Source organism: Daphnia carinata, chromosome 2 (assembly GCF_022539665.2).
Source record: "Daphnia carinata strain CSIRO-1 chromosome 2, CSIRO_AGI_Dcar_HiC_V3, whole genome shotgun sequence".
Taxonomy (NCBI): Eukaryota; Metazoa; Arthropoda; class Branchiopoda; order Diplostraca; family Daphniidae; genus Daphnia; species Daphnia carinata.
The window spans coordinates 4864867-4889830 of NC_081332.1; the positions used below are offsets into that span (position 1 = coordinate 4864867).

Sequence of the window (24964 nt, forward strand, 5' to 3'; positions counted from 1 at the left end):
TTTTGTTTTTACGGGGAACATATTTTTTTTTTCATTTTCCGATTCGGGTGGACAGTTTTCTTTGGTTTTGATAACCAACTTGTGCAAGAGACGTAAAAAAAATTCATGAATCAACTATTAAAAAAAAAAGGTTTAATATAATACGTGTATAATATACCAATTGAAATATATAGTGTTTTAAAACATGATTAAACCCGCAATTTTTATTTTAGATTTCCCTTAAACACATCGCTAGTCCAGCAAATTATGGGAAGAGAAAATTGTCCAATTTGCATAGCCAGTTTAGTCCGCCTGTCGATAATAATAAAAAAAAAATTGTGAATTATCTTCGTGGTTATTATCAGTGCTACCACGGAAACGCACAACACTTGCACCGCCAAACGCGAAATGCACGAGGAAGAAGAAACAAAAGAATGGTATTTTGACAATAAAAATGATATGACAAATTGGTTGACGGGAAATGGCTTTTAGCCAACAAAGATAACGAGAACTTATCGGCGGTTGCATCGTCCAACAGCTGCGGAATCGCCAAACAAAACGATAGAAAAAACCACAACATTCTAACGGCGAGCTTGGCGGTACTGTACGAAAAGAGACTGCAGTTTCCCGTGTGCAACCGATAAAAAAGGCAAACATTCATCGGCTGATGTAGCAGCGGCAATAAAACACTGCGCTACGGTGAGCCGCGTCGTACTTGGAGTGGAACACACCTTCTCAGCTGCAACAACTGCCCATCAGACTCTTCATCTATCGGCTCGCGCGTGGTCCCGCATCGATGAGATTCCGGTTTCAGCGCAGCGTGAACGCCACAACACACACACACACACACAAAGCGGTTTGGAATTCAATGCGGTCTCATTCTCTCATTTGATTTGGCTCTGACGTGTTCTTTCTCACACAGGAATACAGAGGAGCGCCGGGGCGTATCTTGACGCTTTGTTTAAGTAAATATCTTATATATACACGCACATAGGCCACACGTTATGGCACCTTGCTCCGATTACGTGTCAACATTGAACACGTAAATTCTTTTTTCGATTTGGACTCTGTTCCCATATCAGTTGGTAAATCACCTGAGATTATACAGAACAGCGGACAGGCAGGCGGCGCGCAGTGTTACGAAAATTCCTTGATCCATTCACTGACAATGGTGGCCATCTGTTGGCTGGACTGGAGGACGAACGCGTGTTCGAATCCGTGAGGGCAGATAATAGCTCTGGCTTCAGGCACTTGGCGCTGCAAGTTGTGGCAGTACTCCAATGGGCACCAATGGTCTTTGGTTCCGAAATACAGCACAAGCCTGTCACGCCATCAATCAACGTCCACGTCACGATTTGAATGAAAGGCAATTAAAGACGTGTACAACCAATCACCTATCACTGTGAAGACGTATATCGTCAGCATTCAATTCACCCACAACTTTCAGCTCGTCGTGAGCCATGAAAAGGGAGCGCTCTAAAGCCTGTGGGTGTAGGAGCCTCATGGTAGTTCTCACGTTTACGTGGACTACAGCCGGTGTACCAGAAGCCGATGACGTCGAATTTTCAATAGACAATTGACTTCCTTTCGAACCTGTACAACGTGAGAAGCTATTAGAACCTGGAATTTTGTTTTAAAGAGATGCACATTGTTGTGTTACTCATGGCCCATTGGACGATCGTTGTTAGCCACGATTCTGGAAGCCGATTGATCAAAGACGCAGCGAGGATGACAACTTTTCTAAATGGGCCAAGGATTGGCCACAGTTTCCTTCCACTCGGAGTTTGAGCCATTCGCTCGAGGGTAGGAAACAGTAGGTAGGCCGCAGCATTGTGTGTCTTCCTGTATCGTTTGACAAGCTCAACACAAATTTTAGCTCCAATAGAATGCCCAATGAAGTGTAAGTTCACATCAGTAGGAACATGAGTATCAATAAACTTGATTTTATGGTTCACTTGACCGTCAAGGGTAAAAAGCTCTGGTTGATCTAGGGGAATTTTTCCAGTACTGTTAGAAAGGCAAAAGATAAAGTTAATTAAAGGTGCTTACCATTTACAGTTGGTAAGGTAACATTTTTTGGAATGTCATGGCCTGCATGACCTAGTCCCCATATCACATATTCACCTAGCAGTTCATCATGAAGTGATTTGACAAACTCTTCATAGTAGCCAATGAGCCCTGGATTACCTAAAAGGATCCATACATGGAGAATCCATATAATGCAATGCTAACTCAATAATATGAAAGTAGACACTGGCAGTAATCATTCCTGGACTACAAATTTACCTGGAATTACAATTATCAAATGCCTCCGTTTGATCGGCTGATCAATCCAACCACCAATAGTAATCACACGAGTTGGTACATGGTTAATGTCGACATATCCTTCCTCCATTTTTCTTCAGCACTAACACTGAAATACGACACTGTAATATTAAAAACACACATAAACAAGAAATAGGATTTCTAATAACTCTTAATGGATAGGTGACATGTCTCGTGGAGTGAGTGGCCCGTAGCAGACGAAGCGTTTATAGGTTTGTAAACATTGGACTTGCTGTCTGAAATAGATGCGGATAGGTGTCACTTATTATTTCCCCCCACCCCTTCTCCCTCGTTTTGGCTCTGAATATTTTATCTGTGATTACTGCTAAAGTAAAATGTTGCAATGCAAAAAATCATTCTTAACTAATAGTATTATCGGTTATAAGGAAAAGTATAGATTTATTAAAAATGTGCTACCCTCACTACAATGCAAAAACTACTCGTAAGTTGATACTTTTCCACGGTTTTAGAATCGGTAAAATAATCTAATTCATGCTGGTAAACTTTTAGGTCTGATAATGAAAGATATTTGCACAAGTCAAAAGTTCCAACAATGCATTTTCAACCTTCTCTACCCAGATTACCTATTCCACGTCTTGAGGACACCTGCCAGCGGTATTTAAATGCTCAATTGCCATTACTCGATGCTACCCATTTTGAGGATACCAAAAGACTGGTTGCTAACTTCCAGTTGGAAGCTGGAAAAGGTATTTTATATCTCATACTTTCCTTAATAATTTGCACCTATTAGCAAGTGCCAATTTCTTTCAGACTTGAACCAAAGGCTGATTGCCCAAGACAAAGCAAATAAGCACACAAGCTATATCACTGGTTCATGGTTTGACATGTATTTAAGAGATCGTCAGCCCATTGTTTTGAACTACAACCCGTTTATTTCCTATATTGATGATCCAAAGACAGAGTACAATGATCAAACAATCAGAGCTGCAAACTTCTTGATCTCAGCCATCAGGTAACTTACTAAACAATTTAATGGTGGTCATTCTGAGATTTAAAAAATTGCTGGATGACTGGTGTATATAAAGGTTCAGAGAAACTTTAAATGCTGGCCTTCTTGAACCTGAAGTATATCACCTAAACCCCAAAAAGAGCGACACGGAAACATTCCGGAAAGTTGTTCGCATGCTGCCATCTTCGCTCTCTTGGTACGGAGCCTACTTGTATAACGTACGTGTTTTTGTTTTTTCGTATTAAATTCTTCCCAGGCTGGAATAGCAGTGTAATTTTTTTTCTATCTAGGCATATCCATTGGACATGTCTCAGTATCCCAGTTTATTCAATTCAACTAGAATTCCCGAAATCGGCAAAGATCGCCTTGTCCGGTTTGAAAAGGCAAAGCATGTGTTGGTTATGCGAGGCGGACATTTCTACGTTTTTGACGTATTGGATAAAGATGGTGCTAGATTATACTATAAAATCCTGTCAAATAGCGACCGCAGTTAACATCTGTCATCTTTTCTGTACAGGAAACTTATTGGAGCCACTAGATATTTATAGTTGCTTGAAGTATATCCAGCAGGATCCTATTGCCCCATCGCAACATCCAATTGGTTATTTAACTGCCGAAAACCGCGACACGTGGGCGAATGCTCATCGATTGCTGAAGGAAAACCATAGCAGTCAGATGGAAGCTATTGACAGTGCGCTTTTTAACTTGGTTTTGGACGACGTCGGCACTGACAACGATCCAGTCAAAATATCAAAACTGTTTCTCCACGGCAACGGAGCAAACCGGTATGGAAAAAATATATATATATTTATCTCCAATTGCAGCGTATCTTTTACACTATATGCTCAACATGAAACTTGATTCCAGGTGGTTCGACAAATCGTTCTCATTGATCGTTGCTCAGGACGGCAAAGCAGCCGTCAATTTTGAGCATTCGTGGGGAGACGGAGTTGCTGTAATGAGATTTATCAACGAATCGTTGAAAGACTCGACTGAAAAGCCCCGTGTCCATCCTCACGAAGTAGCCGGGATGGCTCCACGACGTGACTTTGATCCGTCATATCACGTCAAACGTCTTGGTAAAAAGACAATTTAAAACAAGAAAAATCAAATGACTTCTCCGTGGCATCGCAGATTGAAACGTCTTTATTATTCCCATTCCTGTATTCAGAATTCCAATTGAGTGATCGCCTCAAAGCGGCAGTCAGCGACGCTCGACAGCGTTTCGATCAAACCACGGGCGCTTTGACAGTCAACTTATTTATTTACAACGGCTTTAGTAAACACTTTTGCAAGGAGCAACAAGTCAGCCCAGACGCAATGATGCAACTAGGTTTCCAAGTACGAAATTACATGACACGAAATTTTCTTTGACAATCTGTTTGTATCCTAAAATGCCTTCATTTGCGTAAAACAGGTAGCCTATCAACTGCAGAATGGCGGTACGTGCTCTACGTATGAATCGTGCAGTACTTCCGCCTTCAAGCACGGCCGAACGGAAACAATTCGGCCGTGCACTTCGCAAACCACTGCCTTTAGTCGGGCTATTACCGCGTCTTCGGGAAAGCACAGCCAGACGGAAATGCGTGCTATGATTGCCGATTGTTCCAAAGTTCACGGCCAACTGACTAAAGAAGCTGCTATGGGTATATTTTTTTATTGTAATCTGCATACATAGTCTTAATTAATTATCTATTTTAAAAATTGTTTTAGGGCAAGGATTCGATCGCCATTTGTTCGCCCTTAAGTATCTAGCCCAGCAACAGTCGTTGCCCATCCCGGCTCTGTATCAAGATCCAGCTTATGCAGCCATCAATCATAACATTCTGTCGACGTCAACACTGGGAAGTCCGGCTGTCGAGTTGGGTGGTTTCGCTCCGGTCGTACATGATGGATACGGCATTGGGTATGGGTATCCCTCTTGACTCCTGTCCAACCGCTATTCACCATGCTGCTTATGTAACCGAATACCTTTGTATCTGACATGTCCACCCTCCAGGTACTCGATCCAGGACAACCGACTGGGCGCTGTGGTGACCACTTACCCCCCACACCGAAGTGGCTCAGATTTCGCGTCTTGTTTACAGTCGGCCTTCAGCCGGATCGAAGATATCTTGCGCAAAAAGAATTAACCAATATTTGGTGTCTTACGCTAGAGCTTTGATTACGTGCAATGTTTTAATGAAAAGTATTTGATCCCAAAGTTTAGGTTTATGCCGTGAGCATTCTACGCTGTTATTATATTCGACGAATAAGAGAGTGCGAACTCTTGTGCGCTATTATACGTTTCCCGCACAATAGGTGCGGTCGGGATTGATAGCTGTAGTGGTAGACTATTTCTATTGTGATTGTTTGACTGTGTTACAATGAGCGGGTCATAGTAGTCACACACACACATAGCAGAAGTACATATGGAATAAGTTCTAGAGGAATCATTCCTGCTGCTGTTCTGGATGGGTGTGTGTGTGTGTGATCCCCTCATTACACGTCCCGTTCAGCCCAGCGCGTTGCTTGGCAACAGCAAATCAGCCCTTCTTTTCAACCAACGCAAGAAATATATAGAAAATCAAAATAATGGAACGTGTGACGAGGCATAGGAGGGAAAAAAAAGAAAAGGAGGAGTATTTTTTTTTTCATTCTTTTTCACCTGTTCTTCGCTCACGGAGAAAGGAAGAAGTGTGTATGCCTTATACATGGTACTAACATGGGATTGATAATAAGGGACGAAAAGAAAATAGGGAAAAAAAAATGTTATCCATCTAACGAATGGAAGATAACGATGAGTTACTATTTTTGGTCTCAAATCGAGCCATACTGCGTGAGTAAGGAAAGAAGGCGTTGAATAATATGGATTTGTTCCAAATATAATGTCCCATTATTATTTCTTAAAATGTACAAATAAAATAAAAGCAGTATGCAAAATCTCGTATCTTTTTCTTGCGAAACCCTTAACATGACACGAAAGAGCAGCGGTTCTTATTGATACTGGGATGAAGGAGAGGGTACGAATGGACAAAAAAGAATGATTGGCAGCTGTATGGCGAAAGTATGAATACTAGCGTAGGGTTTGCATACTAGAAGAATACCAGTGATGTGAACAAGTCCTTCCCTCTGTGTAATGTTTTGCTGTTCTTTAGAGCTTTCCATGTCACCCCTAGCATGGACCCCACTCCCAATTCAATAGAAAACGAATCTCAACAAATGCATTGAGAGCTGCCAATATTGTCATCGTTCTCTCCGTCCCCCTCTATCTTTCATCCGATGAGATGGTTGACGGGGTTCAGGGATCTTTCCACGCGTCCATTAGTAGTTTCGTACCTAATAACATCGATCCTCGGTGTTGTATGACAGGTACGTGCGGGAGCGTAGCCACTTGAAGGTAACCCATCTTTTTGATTACCAGTTACTTTTGCCACCTGGCCTATCTCAAGTGATTTATTTCAAGGAAACGCCTCCAGTAGTGCTCCTAGTTTAATTGACGATTACCTTCTTGGGCTAATACGAAGTGGAGGTAAGTGATTTGTCTCGATTGCTCTTCCAAGGGGGAGTCGAATTTTTTGTAAGATTTAGTTTTGTTTTAATAAGCTGCGTGACATTAGTTTTAAATGTTAGGATGCTTTTGTCTGACGGTTATAGGAGAACAAATGAAATGACTATGTAAACAGATAAAAAACAAAACAATGGAACCTCCATTTTTCATGAGATCAGGCAATGACGTTGACATATTTTCTAAATTACTTTTTTTTAAATTAATATAATTACTGCAGGCTGGTGGTAAATATTTTTAAATACTACGTAGTCGTATTGATATAAATAAAAATAATTTAAATATATTTTTATTTGAGTGTTTAATGTTAAAAATTAGTTTCGTCAAAACCAACGTTTCAACTTCCAGCACGTGTTTCGGCAGTGTTCGTTGGCATTGGGCTCGAACAAGGTCGTTTCCCTCCGAAATGATAGTTTTTGTCTGTTAGTTGCTTACAACTGGAATCCCTCAAAATGAATCAGTTCTAAGTTCTTTTTTTAAAGTTATCATTGGAAATCAATTTCAGCAATTAATTCAACGAACTCCCAACACTTACGTAGGTTCATTTTTTAAATTTTATTTTAAACCATGCCATTGCTGCTTTGTCGCCTAATTTGATTTTGAATTGTGTTAAATCATAGCTGATTATACCTGTATTGCAACCACTAATTGCTCACTTTAGCCTACATAATTGTAATATCAATATTAAATTTCTAGAAAATTTAATCCTAGTTCTTAACCAATTCGAAGGAAACAACTCAGCTCGTGATCTAACACGTGGTTCGATACCCACCTATAGACGTGTCGGCAATCTCTGTGTCTGAATGCCTGGGCATCTAAAATGGAATGGGCGCAATACTTTTGAAGAGACGTAATAGAGTACAACTTGGAACAAACTTTTCGCATATATCATCGTCGTCTTCGATTTCGTAAAGGTAAAATATGTGTACGTTTCATGGCTGAATGATTCCAATGCAGTCGATGAAGGCCTTGCTCGGAAAGAAAGGCGTATGGAGCCTCCTGTCCCAATAATGAGAAGACTCAACTACCATCCGAGGTAAGATGAACTTTATTGCCCCATTTTGCGCACCCATCCGTCAATCTGATATTGCTTTTTTTGTTTACCTGTTTTTTTTCCTCTTCGAAGAATGCATGTACTTGTGTGTGAAGAAACTGACTTTGTCAAAGCATTGTCATTTTGGTGAATCGAACAGAATCTAATTAAGACCGGATACAAAAGGCGTAGTGACCGGTATGTAAATGCATTCGCATTAAGTTTCTTTCAGTTTACTTGTTTTGCACCTTTTTAAAAAATATTTTCTTTCAGGATATCTAAGCCTTTTTCGGACTTCAAGTGTTGTACCACGTCATTATTCTTGGCTGCTGAGTCCAAGTTGGAGGCGGCAAGGTGAAGTCGATCAGCGAAAAATGATCCGATCAAAAATAAATCCCTAAGGGAAAAAAAAGGAAATAAAGAAATGGCCCTTTCCCTCCCGCCCATCAATTCAGATGCATCTGAGCGTGAAAGTGGTCCCTTTGAAAGGTAAAAAATCTTGAAATAAACACAGCATTCCCCTCGTTCTTCATTTTCCAGTTCGTAGTAGAATATTTTTAAAAGATGTCAAAAAGAAGCCGTAAATTTTTGTTGGCAATATCCAGTCATAGTATGTACGAAGTACAAAGTTGTAACTGTTCAATGTAAAAAGGAAAGCATTTATCTATTTCGATTAATAAGTTGGTCCCTATAAATTCTATCCAGGACAGCAAAAAGATGAAAACAGTTTTTTATTTGTGATGGGCTGGAAACAAACTGATACTGACAGTCACTATTACAGAAACTGGCTGACGCCAATTGATGAGCTCATCCGCCAAAAGTTCCACCCTCCTACGTCGCTCACAACTTTCCCACTGCCATTTGGAGTGTAGGATAACTACACCAGTTGACATGTAACCGAAATCCCGGCGGTAAACCCACATGACTTGCTTTGTGATTTGTTTTTCTTTGACATTTTGTTCTTTTTTAAACAGACGGCCTGCCATGCCTCAGCGAAATCCAACGTCAGTTGATCCCCTCACCCTTTTTCCTTACACGCTCGACATAGTAAAGTGTGCGTCTGTCATCCACCCATCAAGTCGTGGTGGAGAATAAGAAGAAAAGTAGAGCGGAATGAGGTGGGGATCGACGGGGTGGAAGAAAAGACGTCGACGTTGAAGCAGTTACGGGAGTTTTGTGATCATCGATCTACATCAAAGACGCCAACCAGAAAACCGACGCGATACGTTGCAACTCATAGAGCCGCCGCTAGGAGAGAGGTCGAATGCAATGGTGCTTTCAGGTTATACGGGTAGGATTAATACGGAAAAAGAAGGACGGAGGTGAGCTTTCCTGATTGGCGGCCGTTGCGTCGACTCCGCCCGCTCCTCGTCTAGTGCGGGATCTAATCCATGGGCGGGGTCGTCCTCCCTATTGGTTCCTGCGCGTCACTCTCCTGACGTCACCTTTACCACATCTAACGTGAAAGGGTCTTCTGCACATCACAACTGATAGACGGCGAGAGTCAAGAGGAGTTTTTTCGGAGGGAGACATGCAAGGTGGAGGGGAGGGTGAACGGTTACAAATAGTCTCTGAATCGGCCAATCTGGTCGTAAACGTGATCCGGAAATCCCGCTATCAAATACCCACTCCCGATTCGGTCCTTAAAAAGTTGGTCGCCAAGCGAACACATCGTCGTGGAACAAACTCTTAACCAAACAACATATCGCCGAGTAAAACAACTCAACTGCATAAGTGATTCTCCGAGTTTGTTTTTTTCATCCTCAATTGACCGAGCCAAGGTGAGTCATCAGTTTTACATCATTTTTAGATTCAACAAGATATGACGTAAAGATCTTGACCTGTAGGTAAACATTTTTCATGGCCACATCTGTTTTAGGATTTATTTAAAGTGTTCCCCATCAGGATCAAGATGTTATTCAATAAGCAACAAATTTGAGTGGGTCAATCCTTTCAGGTGAAACTTTTCGTCTATCGCACTCAAAAGTTGGGTTCGTTCGAGCTGAGTTCTAGTCCTTTGAAACCTAATTTAAAGCAGACACCTGTACACTAATTGTCCCGGAATCGCATAGGCGTCATTCTGCAAAGTTTCAAAGTTAACGAGGCCTAAAAAATGGTGAATCTGCTTCATCCGTCGGCTGTTGTTGACAGAAGAACTAAATCGTTTCATAGATAATTAGCTTCTACGCAAAACTAATCAAAATCAATTGCTTAAACTGCCATTATGTGCTCGATGATTTGTGATGTCCAGTTGTATGGGCCTATGATTTCATTGACCTCTGGGGCATGAAAAATGATTCCGCTTTTTATCCATCGCTGCATCTTTTTAAAAAAATGGACAGGATATCAGAACTAATGCTCTTTCCACCCTCCTATTGGCTGATTTACTACGTCGCACCTGGATTTGGTACATTGTACTTATCCGCACCAGTTAACTCGTTGCGAGAGGATTTAGAACAGAAAAAAGGGACAGGGATAATAATAAAAAAAGGGATCTACTGTTGACTGATTTTTCCACTCAACCTAATGACGAGACGGTTCTTTTCTAGCAGAGATTATCGCTCCTAAATGTTGTAGATAAGTAGGTAGTTGACTACCGAAAGTCCCCATCATTCAGAGTGCTCCTGTGAAAGTGCTCAAATGTTTGGCACCTTGAGACCTCCCGCAGGTTCACTGTTACCGATACCCCCCTACTACAATTCCCCCTTTATAGATGTAACATCACGTGAGACGAGCATCCCATAAACAGAGATTGATATTTAAAAAAAAAAATAGGGCAGATGTGAAGTAGAATAGAATTAATTCTTTTTTTTTTTGTTTAATTACAGGTAGACATTATATCGAAGCGGCATAAATTTGTTGATTGGCCCGCTGATGATGGAGACGCGGATCCTGATGTCGACTTCGTCTACCAGCAACGGCAGCAATTACGACGGTGAGATGTTTCACGTGTTATTTTTAGTCCGCCTTTTTTTTTTTTTTATTCAAAAACGATGCAAACAAAAGGTAGAAAAGAATTGCGCGTCTAGCCGTCCGTAGGTAAAAGGTTTCCGCTCGAACCATAACGAAGTCATCAAGTCAAAACGAGATTGAAACAAAAGCGAAGCTGTGGAAAAGTCGGTTTTGATTGTGACTGACGAGTTGCTTCACCAACTCATTAAGACTTTTAATTGCTTGGATAGCTGTTTATAACTAGAAAATGTTGATGTATTTATTTCTTACAAAAAAAACAAGAAAAGAGCGCTGCGAATATAAAGAGAAAACGTTTTCCAACCAATTATACGCTGCCACAGTCGGGCCGTCGTTTGGCGCATATTATATAAAGCGAAGCCGTATTGGATATCCAAAACTGCTCCTTTCCTATTTATCTAAAACGTAACCTGATCAAACGAACTAATTAACGAGCTCCTTTTTGTCGTCGCTCTCGCCCTGTTCTCTCCCCCTTTTCATGTTGATAACTTTGTCTCCTCTTGTAATGAAGCTCGCGAAGCATCAGTCAGCCACTTGGAATCGACGTCGAAGTGTCACAAGACTTCAGATGAGCAACTTAAAACAGGTTTTTTTGATTGACTTGCAGAAATGGAAAACTAGTTTTTCTCTGAATCTTTAAAGATAATATTCGTAGGCGGTTCTTCTTTCGTTTTCTTAAATCTTTTCGGTAGTCAAGGTAACTTGCAATATAAATATGAGCTTTAAATCTACCACACTTCTGCGGTTCCTTAATGCTTCGTTACGATGTTTTTAACTAACGCCAAAGTATTTGATCTCGCATTCATCACAGCTGGGGTACATATTCAGCAGGCCTTGTTTTGCGTTGTTTGTTATATTTGACCATGAAAACGATACAGCAAGGCTTCCTTTGCTATGGTATAACCTACTATGGGGGGGGGTCTCAAACCCAAACAAAAGGTAGACTGAATATAGCGTCGCTATAGTATACATGCTGAAAGAGTAGAGAAGCCATGCCAAAATTCTTGTCTCAATAGAATCTCTCTCCCTTATTCACCTTTTCATATATCATACAGCAGCAGCTCATGCTATATACCATGATGGCGGATATTGGTTTTTCTCTAGTTCTTTCACCTTTTCCCCCCTCCTTGCAGCAGGTATAGAGACTACGTCGATCAGCAGAATTCTAAGATATTTTCCCCATAAAACAGAACTCTATTCTACTATTACAGTCAAGAGAAAAATAAGTTGTACATACATAGTGACTCTTTGAATAGAGACGGGGAGATAGTATGGAACCCCTCTGAAATTATTGAACCGAATAATCCTAACTAGTAATGTAGGGAAATGTTACATTTAAAAAATAATGTTACACGGCTAGATCGTGAAACATATCGCCGAGAATTATTATTTTTCTTAGTGGCACACCTGGTAGTAATAATTATTGATCGTCGATGAAATCAGATAAGGACGGGGTACAGGTAATTGAAACACTGTATATGAAAAAAACTGGGAGGGTTGTACTGGTAGATCTGAGGAAGGGGGCTCGCACGCGTGGGATCGAATGTTTGGAATGATACGCCGACAAGGGCACGTGGCCGCTTCTTGATTGACAGCCATTCAACTGTGATATTAGCTGCTCTTTACCGTGTCAGTACTCTCTACCTCTCGCTTATAATGCCGGCGTACATGTGATTAAACCCATACAGCATGCATATAGTCAATTCGATTTCCTACCCCTACCGTGTCCGTCATGTTCTGGTTTTCTTTTTATTCTCTTCGTCGGTCAATTCGATTATAAACAAATCTTACTTCTCTTTCGACACAGTTCTATAGAAACTAGATAACAGAAATAATTGTTTCATCCATACGATAGAAATGATGCTCAACCGGAAGGAATCATCGGTACACCATCATCACCAAAGAACCACATCTTCAAGTGTGACGGCCATTGGAGGCGGACATCATCATCACCATCAAACGGCTCAACTTCCTCCGCCTTTGACGGCCGTTCAAATGAGACCTCACTCAACTCCGGCAACACTTTTATGGCTGGAAGAAAATTACGAAATGGCTCAAGGAGTTTGCGTCCCACGCAACACCCTCTACCTTCACTACGTCGATTTTTGTTCCAAACACGGAATGACGCCCGTCAATGCCGCCTCATTCGGCAAAGTAAGACCAACTCAATTCTCAAATCAATTAGATTTTTTTTTTTAAAAATTTTAAACGATTTATTTCAGATTATACGACAGCAATTTCCACAATTAACAACGCGACGTTTAGGAACTAGGGGTCAATCACGTTATCATTATTACGGGATCGCCATCCGGGAAAATTCAGCTTATTATGAGTTAGTCTACTCAAAGAAAGGGTTGCAAGCGTAAGTGCATTTTTTTTTAAGTCTAAATAATTTCTGTGTCAGTCCATTTTATTACTTGATCGACTTCTGATGTGATAGCTGGCTGTCATCACAGACAAGGAGATCTAAATCAGTGCTATAATAAGCGTATCTATCATACGAAGAAGACCGGTTTTCTTTCGATTCGTGTATTTTCCTGTCGTATGGCGATGTAGTTGTGCGTTTATGTGTCGTCCGTTGCCTAGGTGAGAGCAGCCATCTTGTTATATCAAGCCACCGTGAATCTCTTTCTCCCCCACCGTGCACACTTTCTTTTTTTTTTATTTAACCATCCTCCAATCCATTTCTTTTCCTACCCTTACACAATCTCACTGGATGTATTGAAAAAAAAAAAAAAGAAAAGAAAAACGACATAACATATTCTACCGTAACTTTGGTGTCCCTTTATCTTGGAGATAGAAACTTTTGAGTTGTAAACGAAGTGTGTAAACATAATTTTTTCTTTTCCCAACAGGACTGAAGATATTCGAAAAGATCACCTTCGACAGGTAATAAAGCATATAGAAAGTTTGCATTCATTCTAGCAAAAACTTAATTTTTTTTCCTTAAACGTTAGATGCCTTCCTCATGTGCTGGGAACCATGCAGGAATGCCATCGTCTTCAAGATCTGTGACGTCTTCATCATCGCAAGGCGTTGGCGGAGGGATTCCTGTATCAGTTGCTGTGGCTCAAGCTGCCACTGCTGCAGCGCTGGCTACCCGCCTACCAGAGTTCCCCAATTTACGTGACTTGTGTCTACCGCCTGGCGGCATTAGCGGGGGCGTGCCCGAAGAGCGTGTTGCCACGTTTATCGTCATGTATCGCGCCCACTGTCAGAGACTCCTCGATACGATTATTCGTGGCAGCTTCCAAGAAGTACGTTTCATTCATTTCTAATGACCGTATGATTGAATTATTGAAAAATGTTTTGTGGTAAGGTGCAAACATTCCTCTTGCATTATTGGCAAGGCATGCCGCCACACCTGATTGGCGTCCTAGGAAGTCACGTGGTTGTCAACATTGTCGGTGTTTGCGATTCGATCCTCTACCGCTCCGTTTGCAGCATCCTCATGTCTTCTGTCATTCGAGTAATGTGAAATCAATGGAAATGGGGATACGCTTAGTACCTATGAATGTGTATTGCCATACCCCGACCGATTATCGATCTATTCCAGGGATTGCCCGAGAATTTGATCCAGATGATACGCAAATTCGCATCCGAGTTGGATTCGTGGCTTCGAGCTGCGCTGGAAGACTTGCCGGAAAATTTACGCGCCGTCAAAATCGATTGTAAGAATTTCTTAACTTATTTTTCCTTTAAACAGAAAAACAATCTCCGTTTTTTTTTAATTTTTGGTTTGCACTTGTTGCATTAACAGTGGCACGGCATTTTTGTCACATGCTACGGAGACAAAGTTCACTAAATCAGCTGTTTGGGACCGTCCGGTTGGCTTTACATGACCCGCAAGTGAATAGCGTTTTACTTCACGACTGGCAACGTCAGGATCTTCACGCCATGACTAAAAGTGCCCTACAAGCGGCCAGCAATTTTCATTTGAACGATCAGGGTCAACAGTTCCGTAAGCGCCGGTCAACCGAGGCGCAACCCATCAGTCCCGCTACCGTCGAATTCGTGGCCGCCTGTAAGTTGACAGTCGATCAATTTTCTGATTTTCATTTCTTTGAAAGTGTTTTTCAAATTTTTCCAGTCGGTGGCGAGTTCGAGCGGCTGCTGGCGGAGCAAGCGCCGTTGGAGGCCTACACTGAATGGGTGGAGTCGATTGTGGATCGGTGCGTCCTTCAACAGCGCCACCATCGCAGCAGACCCGCCTCTTCTTTGCGTCACTCCATCCGTCAATTCCTGCTTGTATGGATGGCTTTTAGCGGACGGTTACTGCGTGAGTTGACCGCACAGACCGCTGCCGGATTCGGTGAGTTGCCGCGCAACATTCGATTTTTTTTTTTTGTTTTTTTATCTACAACATATTTTTCCGTATTCGTTTTTTCTGGATGGTTTATTTTCTTATATTATATAGAAACGTTCCATTTGATGCGCATCATGGTGGATGACTACTTCCTTTATCTGGTCGAGTTGTTGCACGTTGACGACCGGGCCCGTGAGCTCATGCGCAACATCACCCTCGACATACCGCCAGAATATCTTGACACGGATTATGAAGGTGTTCTTCAAAATTTTATTTTTCTGTAAAATATAATTTTTTTAAATAATTGAATGCAAATTTATTTAGGCTTCCTTGCCACCGTTTTTGCAAATCTTGATATTTCGCCGGAAATCACTAGTCTCGGTTCAGATCACTCATCATCCGGCAACAGACATCTGACCGTGGGCGAACCACACTATGCTGACGTTGTGACGGAAGAAACAAGCCGTAAGTACAATAATTCTCGATCCATATCCAAGTAACTCATTTTTGTTTAATGGCAGATATGGAAAATAACAGCCCAAACATCCAACAGCAGCAGGTTATTGTGGTTAACAACGCCACAACTAACAATGGTTACAACAGTTTACCCACCGAATCTCCTTCCGATACTGGAACGTCGGATGAAACGTTCACTAGTTATGACTACGCATCTAATATTCGATTAGCCAATGGCTATAAATTCGCTAGCGGTGGTGGACCCACAAACACCGGAGGTTATAATAGCTATCCGGCTAGTAATACGCCACCTGCAGTTTCCCATCAAGTACTCACTTAACTCAAATTTTTTTAAACTATAAAAATCATAATGTTCGGGTTTCATTTCAGCAGTTAAGCTACTACCCTAGCACGGGTTTTGGCGATGTATCAAATGCTGCAGAGCAGTACACTAATGGATCATACAATGCAGCCTATCAGCACGCAGCGTATCATATCCGGCGGGATTTCAGTACGGATGTCATACATCACCAAGTACATAGCTGTTCCACTTCTGGTGGCGTGGGTTCCAGCGGATTTTATGCTTCGGAACACCAGCAATCTCCACAGGTAATTACACCGACTACAGGCACCAATTATGTTAACATTCCTGCAACTGGTGGAACCGGAGACTATTACGGAACAGTCTACGATGTGACGTCGTCCGCTTCATCCAGCAGTAGCGCTTCAGTTTACGGAGACCTAAACGACCAAAGTCATTCAAAGTAAACTTTTGTTACGTGTATCCATATTTGGCTTTATTAACTATTTGTTGTGTTTCTTATCTCGTTAGATTGAAAAAGAATGAAACTGTCATAGCCCAGCAATCGTCAAGCGTCATCATTGGCCAAACTCAACCTGACACGGAATGCGGAGGAAAAGCTCCGGAAACAAACACGTCAAGTAACTTTCATATCTCCTCAGAGCCCTATATTCGTTCATAAGAAAGAGACTGTATTATGCTTGAAACCTAGTCGAGTAATTATCCATACATGGTACAATCTCAAATTTTTTTGCAGCGAGTTCGGCTACACTCGCGAGAATCCCGAGTGAATTACCGAATCCCAGCACAAACCAAAATTCTTGACCACAAACCATAGTGGTGAATTATCGTCATCATAATTGATCATATTTCTAGTCTGCGCGTACATGCTTACCTATTTCGGTACTTCAGTCTGATACTGGTCAATGTTAAATGCACAACAGTTTTTTTTGTCACTTCTTATTTTATTTAAATCGCTGTTTTTTTTTTTTTTGGCCTTTTGCTAAAATTTCTAAAGGAATTTTCGTTCTTGTACCAAACACTTTGAAGTGTTACATCCTGTTGCTTTTCTCTCGGCGTGCGTTCAATCTATTACTGTTTGCCATTGAAAGGTCTCTCCAATACACTTATATTTCGTTTCGATTCTTTGTTTTTACTACCTGTGCTCACCGAAATAAGATAAACAAGTCTTTTAAATGAAATGTTCAATGATAGGTGGCACCACTTTGCAGGTTCTTTTTTCAGGTAAATTGCCGTTCTGGATAGAGGTATGCTGCGTAAAGTGCGGGGCACTGCGGAAGTTGGGGTACAGGTGTGGGGATCATTTTTGATTTAATCTATTGTTTTACTTGGTGTGGATAACATAATCTATAGTTAAAATTTATTGCTAGGATGTGTTATGCTACAATTTCGTTGCGTTACGCTGATGCAAAATCCCATGAATAAGAGGTACGTATGATATGCTCATTTTAAAGTAATACCACTTTGCGCGCCATAAACCCCCATAATAATTTGTGTAGCAGACCGGTAAAGCAAAACGGCGCCCGTATTCGGGCTTACGCGTTTTACACAACCTCCGATGCATTCTTCAGTTTAGGTGGTTTCCACGGTTTCGGCGTCTAGTTTACATATTTTTTTCACAAAAAATTTCATGGGTTAGTGTAGAGTTTAAGTCATGATGGAGAGGGTAAAATGAAATAGATTCATGCATCAATTGAGATGGAAGAGTTATCCAGGCTACTACTGGAAGAAAGATCACATTCAGAACAGTTTAAAGCAAATTTTATGAAGCTCAAAATTGAATATGATAAGTAATGCCCGATTGTGATAGACAATAACAGATCTGTTATTAAAAATCATTCAAATTTTTCAAAGGATCTTAGCTGATAATCATAGGCTCAATGATGATATATTGAAGCTCAAAGAATATAAACCTGAAGAACCTAATGAAGTGGTTAAACGAAAGCTCAAGAATGCTGAAAAACAATTACAGAGCAAAGATTGTCTCATTTTATCACTTCAAGAAGAGGTTAAATGAAATAATCATGAATTTTTCATGTATAACTACAAAGGTTTTTGTATTACAGCTTCGAACCATCAACGAATCTCTAAAGGAGAAACTCTGTTATGATAAGCAGTATGCTTCAAGGATTGCATCAACAGAAAATGCCCTTGAACAAACAAAAGTCTTGTTATCAAATCTTCAGTTAGAAACATCAGTGTTGGTGAAAAATGTAGAGAAGACCAGAAAAACAGATGAACAAGACCATCAAAGAGATCTCATGATGTTAGCAGACCGAGTATATGGTGGAACTTACTGTTAGAGCATAGAGGTACTAGACATCAGCCATTTTTTTTTTTAGTGTGCCCAGTCCGACCATGACCGGAGAGTGATTGCCCGCCAAGTGTTAAAAGCCACGTCAAAAGCACGGAAAACAACAGATTTATTAAAACAAGAAAACAGTCTACTCTCGTTTACCATTACAGTAAGACTTTAATGCACTATTCCCGTCATGAAATTTTTTTCATAAAATTTATTTTTCCAGAAACTTAAAGAAACTTTGGATAAAATCTGTTGGGATAAAAGTGAACTGTCATCGCAATTAGACACCCTTAAAGTTCAGCACGGACAAGATCGTGGGGAGTTGATCATGCAAATCCGCAACCTTGAAGTATGTGAAAAGAAAAAGCGTTTCTAAAACTGTATGTAGCTTAATGAATTTTCAACAATTAGTGCGAACACACCAAGCTTCAAGCTAAATGCGATGCTACCGAAAAAAGCATGCAAGAAGCTTTACGTGAAAAAGAAAAGGCTGTTTTAGCATTTCAAGCTGCCGAAAACAATGAAATCAAACTGAGGAATAGCGTGTTTGCTCTCGAAATAAAATTCGAAAAAACGTGCGATCAATTTAAAGGAGATATGGAGTACAAAGATCAAATAAATAATATTGAAGTTCAAGAACTGAAGAAACATATTCACGGTATGCTATTACACACTACTCGTTGCCGTTTTACTTATGTTTAATGGCTTGTGATCATTTGCCTTTGAAAAAAAAGCGTTGAAAGTTGAATTAGATGAAGAACGCTCAAAAATCCAACAGCAATCTGAAAATTTGCGTGTTCATGAAAAAGAACTTATAGTGGCCAAAGAAGAGTTACGCAAGAAGGAAATCGAAGTCAATACTCAGGTGCAGGACGTCAAAATTGCAACGGAAAACAAGTACCGGGTAATAGAGGAATGTTCGATACGTTTGAGCTTCATACTTGTAGTTTTCAAAATTATCTTCTAATAGGCGATAATCGAAGACAAATTTCAGAACGAAATGGAAACTGCCCGCAAGTATGCCGAAATCCAGAGCCAATTGATTTTAGAGCGCAATTTGAAGACTAGCCTCGAATCAGAATTGCGCAGATTAATGTCCAATAATCAAACGTTAAGCGAACGAATTCGATCTCTGGACGAATTGGAAATGGATCAGAAACGATTAAAAAATACTATAGAATTTCTGGAAAAAGAAAAGAATGAACTTTCTGAGCAGTTGGATCGCAACAAGCAATCTTCTGCAGAGGTAACTTCTTGAATAAAACAACTGTGATTAATAACTTCTTACATGTATTTTTCAATAGCAATATGAGACTTTTTTGAAAGAACTGGAAATAAGTCGCTCTGGTCAAGCCATCGCGAATGAAACGATGCTTAAGACGGTAAGTGACTTGCGAGAACAGGTCACGCAGCTACAATGTCAACTCGCTGTTTCGGAACAAAATGCTGAATCTCAAGTGAAACGACTTGAAACCTCATTAAAAATCAACCAGCAGGTATAATTTTTATTGCTTTCAATCTGTTGCTTATCGATTACAACATCATATTGATTTCATATTACAATTTTATTTTGCAGAAATCTCAGCAGTATGCAAAATTGATTTGGAAGTTACGACAACGTCTTGCGTTGACTAGCCATTCCAAGCAAATAGTCCAACCAACTTCGTGTAACGATCTGGAACAATAGAAATTAAGGACAATGTGTTTCTTTGAAGTAGCATTGTACAGTTACCATTTCTGCTTACATTTAATAATTTGAGTGGCGCTAACGGGCGAGCCCGACGAGTTCGTGACAGCTATCTGTAACTTAATTCTCTTTTTTTTTTTAAATAACAGTTGGTTATTTTGACTTAAACTCAAATGAACTTATCTTCAGAGTAATATTTTAAAATGTAAACTAACATTAACTTCTTGTTTTGAAAAACGTCATATATTTAAAGATTTGATGGTTAGAAAAGCATTTGAGTTGGATTCAAGAACTCAGCACTGCTATTTTGCATCCATAAAAAATCATTGAAAAACAGAGGGCCAATATGAAAAACCATTTACAATCTGTAGCTGAATGGGAGGACATCAGTTCCATGAAGTTCCATTTTGTATAAGGTAGGTCAACCTATGAAGCTTACTCTCTCAAACAGACTAATTTTTTCCTACATTAATAGAGCTCTTTACACAGTTCAAATATGAACTGGAGAGCTGCTACACCAGTCAGCATGTGCACCAAACCTGACTGAAGGCTTTGAAAGAAAAAAAAGGAATTGCTGTGCACAGCTAAATAAGAAATACAACATGTCTTTCATGACACAACGAAATTAGATTATAGGTACATACACACGGGACTTTGAGTCTAACCCTGGTTATTTACATGAGAAAACCAAAAAAGTTCTACTTTTCAATTGGTGAATACATTGGTATTGGAAAGTCAACATGGAGTCTTGGGTTGGGGTAGTATACTGTGCCCTGAATAAGTGAATGATAAATAAATTATGTTTCATGAATCATACAAACTAGACTTGCCTGAGGCCTCAGATTGCCTAATTTCCTCCTCATGGTTGTGGTCTGTGAATTTTCAACCTTTACCTCTTCATAAAATTCATGAGCTAAATCACCATCTTCATCAAAATACATGGAACTAGAAAAAAAAAGGGGAATGTGAAAAAATGAACATTTATGCTTTATTACATATACCCATTCTGTGGCCTACCCTTTCCTGGTGTAAACGAATTGCGAAGCAAGTCTACGGGGATCTAATCTTGGTTGCTTCTGGTATTGTCCATTGATTGTCGCTTTTCCCTCTTTTGCTGGGCTGGCCGAACTAAACCAAGAGCCTTTACCAGACCACGACGCACCCATGAGCTTGACTGTTAGGTGTTTTGTCTTAAATAAAAAAAAATACGAATTTCACACAAAACTTGTCGCGTTTTTTTATTTTTTCTGTAAAAGTCGGAGCTTCGATCGATGACATTTGTTCTATTGACATCTATTCTGTCTGCTATTCGGGATGGCAACAAGGTTCCCTACAAGGTTGCCAATAGAGGTTTTTTCCAACTGTGCATAAATTCTAATTTTACGCGAGTGTCGCGTGTCGGTGTGTGCATGTGTGGACGTGTGTTGTGTTCGCTGTGCCATTCGGCGTATGGCATAAAGGAAACGTGTTAGGTTCGCATAGTTTGTAGCTGGTAAATGAAAATGAAGTCGCATTTCAAATCCTTGGCGAGTACGTGCACTTCCGCTTACTTCTGTAAATATCTTTCCACTGTAAATCTTGCACATCAACCACCATGAAAGCCAACCCATGCCACTCACCCACACCCCAACAATGAAGCATGACTAAGGTTAAGTATAGTTCTATTGTTTGTTAGTCAAAATTTTTCATCTGCTATTACCTCTCCCCTATATCGACCGATTGCAACATAATTGAGGAGTAGCATGTGCACTTAAAATGTATCTAATTTCCTGAACTCTGGCAAAAAAATCAATAAGGTTAAGATCACCAGATGGTATCGCTACGAACAGGCGGGGTAACTTGGAACTAAAACATGCCTAAACGCTTCCTGGTATAATTTCTTTGTTCAGACTGCACGTGGTGGCGAGAAGCTGATGTGTGCAACACAACGTCCTGGAAGTTGGAACCTGCAATTGTGAGAACTTCGCAGTGGAAGAAACCAATTCGTTGTGAATCGTAACCCACAAAAAAACACCTAATCCTGCCAAAGTAAGTTACATTATTTTCCTGAATTTCCATCGAATTTCACTATTTGAAGCGTATGTGTGTAGTTCAGCAATAGCCAAGCTTATTGCTTCCATTCTTATCCGTATGAACTAGGCGGCAAAAAAAAATTACTAGAATCCCATGTACTTGTAACGTTCAGATATTTTTTACCCAAACCTTTTAGTTAACTCATATCCAATTATATTAAAAACATCCTACGGATTTTTGCCTTTTTAAGAGTCTCCAAGTATTCCCTTATCAATTAAATTTCAATACGTGTGATTAGACGAACTGTTCATGGTATTTCGTACCGTTAATATTTTTTCAATATAGCCTAGTACCCATTGGGAGTTTTTCTCATTAGGTTCTATATAGTCAAATGTTTTTGTAGCCGATATAAATTTTGAACGTTTTCCGTTGCAATTTGCTAGAATTCTTGAATTTTTCCCCCCTGAGAGAACGTTTACATGCTGTCTGTTGAATGTTCGCACTTGCCTCACGGCTCTGAAGTAAAGCCACGTTTTTTTTTTCAACTGAAATACTCAGGAATGCCCTGCAGACAATGTTAAAAAAAACACAAGGCAAAAGACCCCAGTTTGAAGAAAATGTATTTAAATTCAACCATTTCAAACCTATTGTTTAAGTTTTTTGGAGGTTAAACAAAGCCTTATACCGTCGCGGGGACGAAGCACTACTTCGTTCAAAAGAAAAACGTTTTACCTCTGGTCCAGAGCTTTCACGTGAAAATTCCTCAAAATTGTTGATAAAATAACTTTTTCCTCCATTATTGCAAATTTTTGCCCTGAAATGTTCCACAGGAAAAAAAGAAAATCGCATGTCGAATTTTAAAGCTTATAAAGTAACAGCAATATACCAATGCAATTTCGTGGTCCCGCACTGAATGGAACGTAAACATATGGATGTCGTCCCCTGCTATTCTCCTCAAAGAATCGTTCTGGCTGAAAGAGCTCAGGATCGGGATAGTATTTAGGATCCCTATGAAGAATGTAGGTAACAAGCAACACCGTTGTGTTGGCGGGTACGGTATATCCATCTAGTGTTGACCATTCGACACAACAGCTCTAATTAGTTGTTCTGGGGTAAGAGGTAAAAAAATTCTGTTCATACGTATAACAGTATCTTGGCTCAGTTGACGACCCATTATCGGAACACTCGGATATAAGCGCAGAGCTTCTTTGATGCAACATTCGAGATATTTTAATTCACTTAGGTCATTCATTGTAGCATGACGATCCGAATTTCCAAACACGCGATCAAGTTCTTCGCACACTAATTCCTATGAAACTTGCAAACATTTAATAACGTAAATTTGGCGTATTCTAGGATTGCAGTAACTTGAACATGTGGATGGCTCCCAATGAGGAGAAGAGACCAGTTGATTGCAGATGTCGACGTGTCATGACCCTTGAAAGAGAAAAAGAAGAAATGGCGCAGTGAAAAACACTAGCAATTGCGTACTTCGAACATAAAAGTGTCGACTTCTTCACGAATGTCGGCATCGGTTAGCAAAATCCCATCGTTTGAAGCATCAATAAGAAGATCAAGGAAAGCCAAGCGTTTCTTAGCTGAAAAGGTAAAGGCAGAGTATTAATCGTATTTCTAGATAATAGTGTCCTAAATAATTTTATTTTCAGAGAAATAACTACCTGGAATGAAATTTTCATTTTGACTGCTACACACATCGATGGCTTTCTTCACTAAGCTGTTTTGCTTCCGTTCGAGCTTCCTACTTTGAATCACCTGTAACGATACAGTAAATGGTAAGAGCCAATGTCACACAACGCACGAATCAAGGACACACTTACCTTATCCGTAAAGCCATGTAAGATTTTAAGATTTTTACGTTGCTCTGCGCCATACGAGGACAGATGGAATAAGAGATCAGATTGCATCATGGGTTGACTTGTTCTAACATTTAAAATTCGGCACATCCTTTACGTAAAAAATTAATTAACATGCACAAGAGCAATTGATGCAATTAAAAATCTTACGATTGAACAGCTTGAGGGTATTCGCCATTGCCGTGAGACTGGGCTTCAATTTTGCACCCCATTGCTGATTCTAAACAAAGAGTTCAGTTAAAATACAGCGTGGGACTTTGTTTGTCTTAAGTGGAACTACCACAGATGATGTCAAGGGTGCATTTCGTTATAAATGGGTAAAGATCAAATCCGTTCTTTTGGGTTTCCAAAGCTGCGTTGAGTTTTGCGATTAAAATCTGACTCTGTTCATTAAAAACTTGCACGAAATCTGCTAAAATTTTGAAATGAAAGGTTGGTGTAAGCAATTTTCGCCGGTTAGACCATTTGCCTCCTGTCGAATCAAATTACAAATTAATTTATGAAGCTTTCGTCAGTAGAAATCCAACAAACTACCTGTGCTCGTGAGTAGGCCTGTACTAAGCCAAGGATGAAGAAAGCTATATTCGCGGCTTTTATCTAGTAACTTATTGCTACTCAGCACAACCTAGTGACCCAATTAAAGGTGTAGATAATAGTCGTTGGTTAAATGTAAATGAAAGTAAAACGGACAGTTCCAATATTTTTAAAAAATTTATTTTCACACAGATCTAACCTCAAATGCCTCGGGTGTAAACAACAAAAAATTCGGGAACGGCCCAGCCCATAAACGAAGCACAGGACCACAAGCGCGCATGATGTACACGTATCCCATTAGCCGAGTGAAAAGTTCTAAGAAAGAAAAATTAGAAATACGTAAAACTAAAACATGGAGGCTGTACACAACCTTCAGGTGTAACAAGAAAGGCAGTGGCATTGCCCAGAAAAGTAAACCCGCCAAAGATTCCAGGTATTTTGTTAGCCCGTCGTATAAAGTTGATCCTTTTAATTATGGCGAAGAATATTGCACAGGTCACAACAATGGCCAAAGTGAACATCGTCACACTGTTAGGTACTGAAATCAAATGCAGAAGATGAAAAACCATTTTTCTTTCGGTTTGCCACGTCAGCCAATAACCACACTTTATTCCGCACTAACTAGATCGCATTTGTATGTTAACAA

The 24964-nt window shown here is 40.1% G+C and overlaps 6 protein-coding genes and 1 long non-coding RNA gene across 9 annotated transcripts; 4 read left to right on the plus strand and 3 right to left on the minus strand.

Moving 5' to 3' along the window:
- Positions 1–168: 168 nt before the first annotated feature.
- LOC130687115 (lipid droplet-associated hydrolase-like) lies at positions 169–2501 on the minus strand. 2 transcript variants are annotated; one of them, XM_057510270.2, is made up of 6 exons: positions 2266–2501; positions 2029–2166; positions 1640–1966; positions 1374–1572; positions 1074–1300; positions 169–291 (listed from the first exon to the last, which is right to left on the minus strand). In XM_057510270.2, exons 1-5 carry the CDS (start codon positions 2372–2374, stop codon positions 1117–1119), a joined length of 957 nt encoding a protein of 318 aa, XP_057366253.1. In that variant the 5' UTR covers positions 2375–2501; the 3' UTR covers positions 169–291; positions 1074–1116. The 2 variants fall into 2 exon arrangements, with proteins under 2 accessions (XP_057366253.1, XP_059350155.1); XM_059494172.1 differs by lacking the exon at positions 169–291 and having other exon boundaries at positions 877–1300.
- Positions 2502–2556: 55 nt separating this feature from the next.
- On the plus strand, positions 2557–6196 carry LOC130686937 (carnitine O-palmitoyltransferase 2, mitochondrial-like). Its single transcript, XM_057510097.2, has 11 exons — positions 2557–2746; positions 2815–3011; positions 3076–3277; positions 3351–3492; positions 3565–3721; positions 3792–4059; positions 4142–4353; positions 4446–4615; positions 4692–4920; positions 4988–5180; positions 5274–6196. The coding sequence occupies exons 1-11, from the start codon at positions 2640–2642 to the stop codon at positions 5404–5406; spliced, it is 2010 nt and encodes a 669-aa protein (XP_057366080.1). The 5' UTR covers positions 2557–2639; the 3' UTR covers positions 5407–6196.
- A 1528-nt stretch (positions 6197–7724) lies between these two features.
- On the plus strand, positions 7725–17002 carry LOC130686959 (transcription factor RFX4-like). 2 transcript variants are annotated; one of them, XM_057510116.2, is made up of 19 exons: positions 7725–7857; positions 7948–8052; positions 8128–8343; positions 8636–8765; positions 8829–9635; positions 10683–10789; positions 12680–12978; positions 13047–13186; positions 13680–13713; positions 13782–14081; positions 14144–14293; positions 14381–14495; positions 14585–14848; positions 14915–15136; positions 15242–15385; positions 15455–15595; positions 15652–15914; positions 15977–16350; positions 16419–17002. In XM_057510116.2, the coding sequence occupies exons 6-19, from the start codon at positions 10729–10731 to the stop codon at positions 16567–16569; spliced, it is 2658 nt and encodes an 885-aa protein (XP_057366099.1). In that variant the 5' UTR covers positions 7725–7857; positions 7948–8052; positions 8128–8343; positions 8636–8765; positions 8829–9635; positions 10683–10728; the 3' UTR covers positions 16570–17002. The 2 variants fall into 2 exon arrangements, with proteins under 2 accessions (XP_057366099.1, XP_059353650.1); XM_059497667.1 differs by having other exon boundaries at positions 7948–8343.
- A 503-nt stretch (positions 17003–17505) lies between these two features.
- On the plus strand, positions 17506–19941 carry LOC130686941 (cingulin-like protein 1). The gene is made up of 10 exons (XM_057510100.2): positions 17506–17698; positions 17763–17916; positions 17975–18187; positions 18251–18373; positions 18434–18559; positions 18622–18868; positions 18945–19114; positions 19181–19456; positions 19515–19706; positions 19787–19941. The coding sequence occupies exons 1-10, from the start codon at positions 17607–17609 to the stop codon at positions 19895–19897; spliced, it is 1704 nt and encodes a 567-aa protein (XP_057366083.1). The 5' UTR covers positions 17506–17606; the 3' UTR covers positions 19898–19941.
- A 177-nt stretch (positions 19942–20118) lies between these two features.
- On the minus strand, positions 20119–21199 carry LOC130686942 (tumor suppressor candidate 2-like). The gene is made up of 3 exons (XM_057510101.2): positions 20915–21199; positions 20728–20842; positions 20119–20670 (listed from the first exon to the last, which is right to left on the minus strand). The coding sequence occupies exons 1-3, from the start codon at positions 21061–21063 to the stop codon at positions 20596–20598; spliced, it is 339 nt and encodes a 112-aa protein (XP_057366084.1). The 5' UTR covers positions 21064–21199; the 3' UTR covers positions 20119–20595.
- A 595-nt stretch (positions 21200–21794) lies between these two features.
- On the plus strand, positions 21795–24636 carry LOC130686828 (uncharacterized). Its single transcript, XR_008999979.2, has 4 exons — positions 21795–21925; positions 23267–23516; positions 23578–23703; positions 24511–24636. It is a non-coding gene; the product is annotated as an uncharacterized LOC130686828 (long non-coding RNA).
- LOC130686811 (cytochrome P450 4c3-like) lies at positions 22525–24914 on the minus strand. The gene is made up of 12 exons (XM_057509975.2): positions 24689–24914; positions 24518–24633; positions 24316–24409; positions 24065–24253; positions 23935–24004; positions 23749–23875; positions 23590–23683; positions 23402–23508; positions 23279–23347; positions 23051–23219; positions 22797–22976; positions 22525–22724 (listed from the first exon to the last, which is right to left on the minus strand). The coding sequence occupies exons 1-12, from the start codon at positions 24885–24887 to the stop codon at positions 22639–22641; spliced, it is 1500 nt and encodes a 499-aa protein (XP_057365958.2). The 5' UTR covers positions 24888–24914; the 3' UTR covers positions 22525–22638.
- Positions 24915–24964: the final 50 nt, after the last annotated feature.

What these genes read in the sequence shown, in the direction of transcription:
- LOC130686941 (XM_057510100.2), top strand. Translation starts at nt 17,607, where the DNA reads ATGGAAGAGTTATCCAGGCTACTACTGGAAGAAAGATCACATTCAGAA. An exon ending in TACTCTCGTTTACCATTACA is followed by an intron (nt 18,374 to 18,433) that starts GTAAGACTTTAA and finishes TTATTTTTCCAG; the next exon opens with AAACTTAAAGAAACTTTGGA. An exon ending in ACTGAAGAAACATATTCACG is followed by an intron (nt 18,869 to 18,944) that starts GTATGCTATTAC and finishes TTGAAAAAAAAG; the next exon opens with CGTTGAAAGTTGAATTAGAT.
- LOC130687115 (XM_057510270.2), bottom strand. Translation starts at nt 2,374, where the DNA reads ATGGAGGAAGGATATGTCGACATTAACCATGTACCAACTCGTGTGATT. An exon ending in TACCTTACCAACTGTAAATG is followed by an intron (nt 1,967 to 2,028) that starts GTAAGCACCTTT and finishes AAATTCCCCTAG; the next exon opens with ATCAACCAGAGCTTTTTACC. An exon ending in GATCGTCCAATGGGCCATGA is followed by an intron (nt 1,573 to 1,639) that starts GTAACACAACAA and finishes CACGTTGTACAG; the next exon opens with GTTCGAAAGGAAGTCAATTG.
- LOC130686811 (XM_057509975.2), bottom strand. Translation starts at nt 24,887, where the DNA reads ATGGTTTTTCATCTTCTGCATTTGATTTCAGTACCTAACAGTGTGACG. An exon ending in TACCCTCAAGCTGTTCAATC is followed by an intron (nt 23,876 to 23,934) that starts GTAAGATTTTTA and finishes TTTTACGTAAAG; the next exon opens with GATGTGCCGAATTTTAAATG. An exon ending in TACATGGCTTTACGGATAAG is followed by an intron (nt 23,684 to 23,748) that starts GTAAGTGTGTCC and finishes GTATCGTTACAG; the next exon opens with GTGATTCAAAGTAGGAAGCT.
- LOC130686937 (XM_057510097.2), top strand. Translation starts at nt 2,640, where the DNA reads ATGTTGCAATGCAAAAAATCATTCTTAACTAATAGTATTATCGGTTAT. An exon ending in TTCTTGATCTCAGCCATCAG is followed by an intron (nt 3,278 to 3,350) that starts GTAACTTACTAA and finishes GTGTATATAAAG; the next exon opens with GTTCAGAGAAACTTTAAATG. An exon ending in CACGGCAACGGAGCAAACCG is followed by an intron (nt 4,060 to 4,141) that starts GTATGGAAAAAA and finishes ACTTGATTCCAG; the next exon opens with GTGGTTCGACAAATCGTTCT.
- LOC130686942 (XM_057510101.2), bottom strand. Translation starts at nt 21,063, where the DNA reads ATGGGTGCGTCGTGGTCTGGTAAAGGCTCTTGGTTTAGTTCGGCCAGC. An exon ending in TTCGTTTACACCAGGAAAGG is followed by an intron (nt 20,843 to 20,914) that starts GTAGGCCACAGA and finishes TTTTTTTTCTAG; the next exon opens with TTCCATGTATTTTGATGAAG. An exon ending in TAGGCAATCTGAGGCCTCAG is followed by an intron (nt 20,671 to 20,727) that starts GCAAGTCTAGTT and finishes TCACTTATTCAG; the next exon opens with GGCACAGTATACTACCCCAA.
- LOC130686959 (XM_059497667.1), top strand. Translation starts at nt 10,729, where the DNA reads ATGATGGAGACGCGGATCCTGATGTCGACTTCGTCTACCAGCAACGGC. An exon ending in TCAAAGAAAGGGTTGCAAGC is followed by an intron (nt 13,187 to 13,679) that starts GTAAGTGCATTT and finishes TTTTCCCAACAG; the next exon opens with GACTGAAGATATTCGAAAAG. An exon ending in TTCGTGGCAGCTTCCAAGAA is followed by an intron (nt 14,082 to 14,143) that starts GTACGTTTCATT and finishes TTTTGTGGTAAG; the next exon opens with GTGCAAACATTCCTCTTGCA.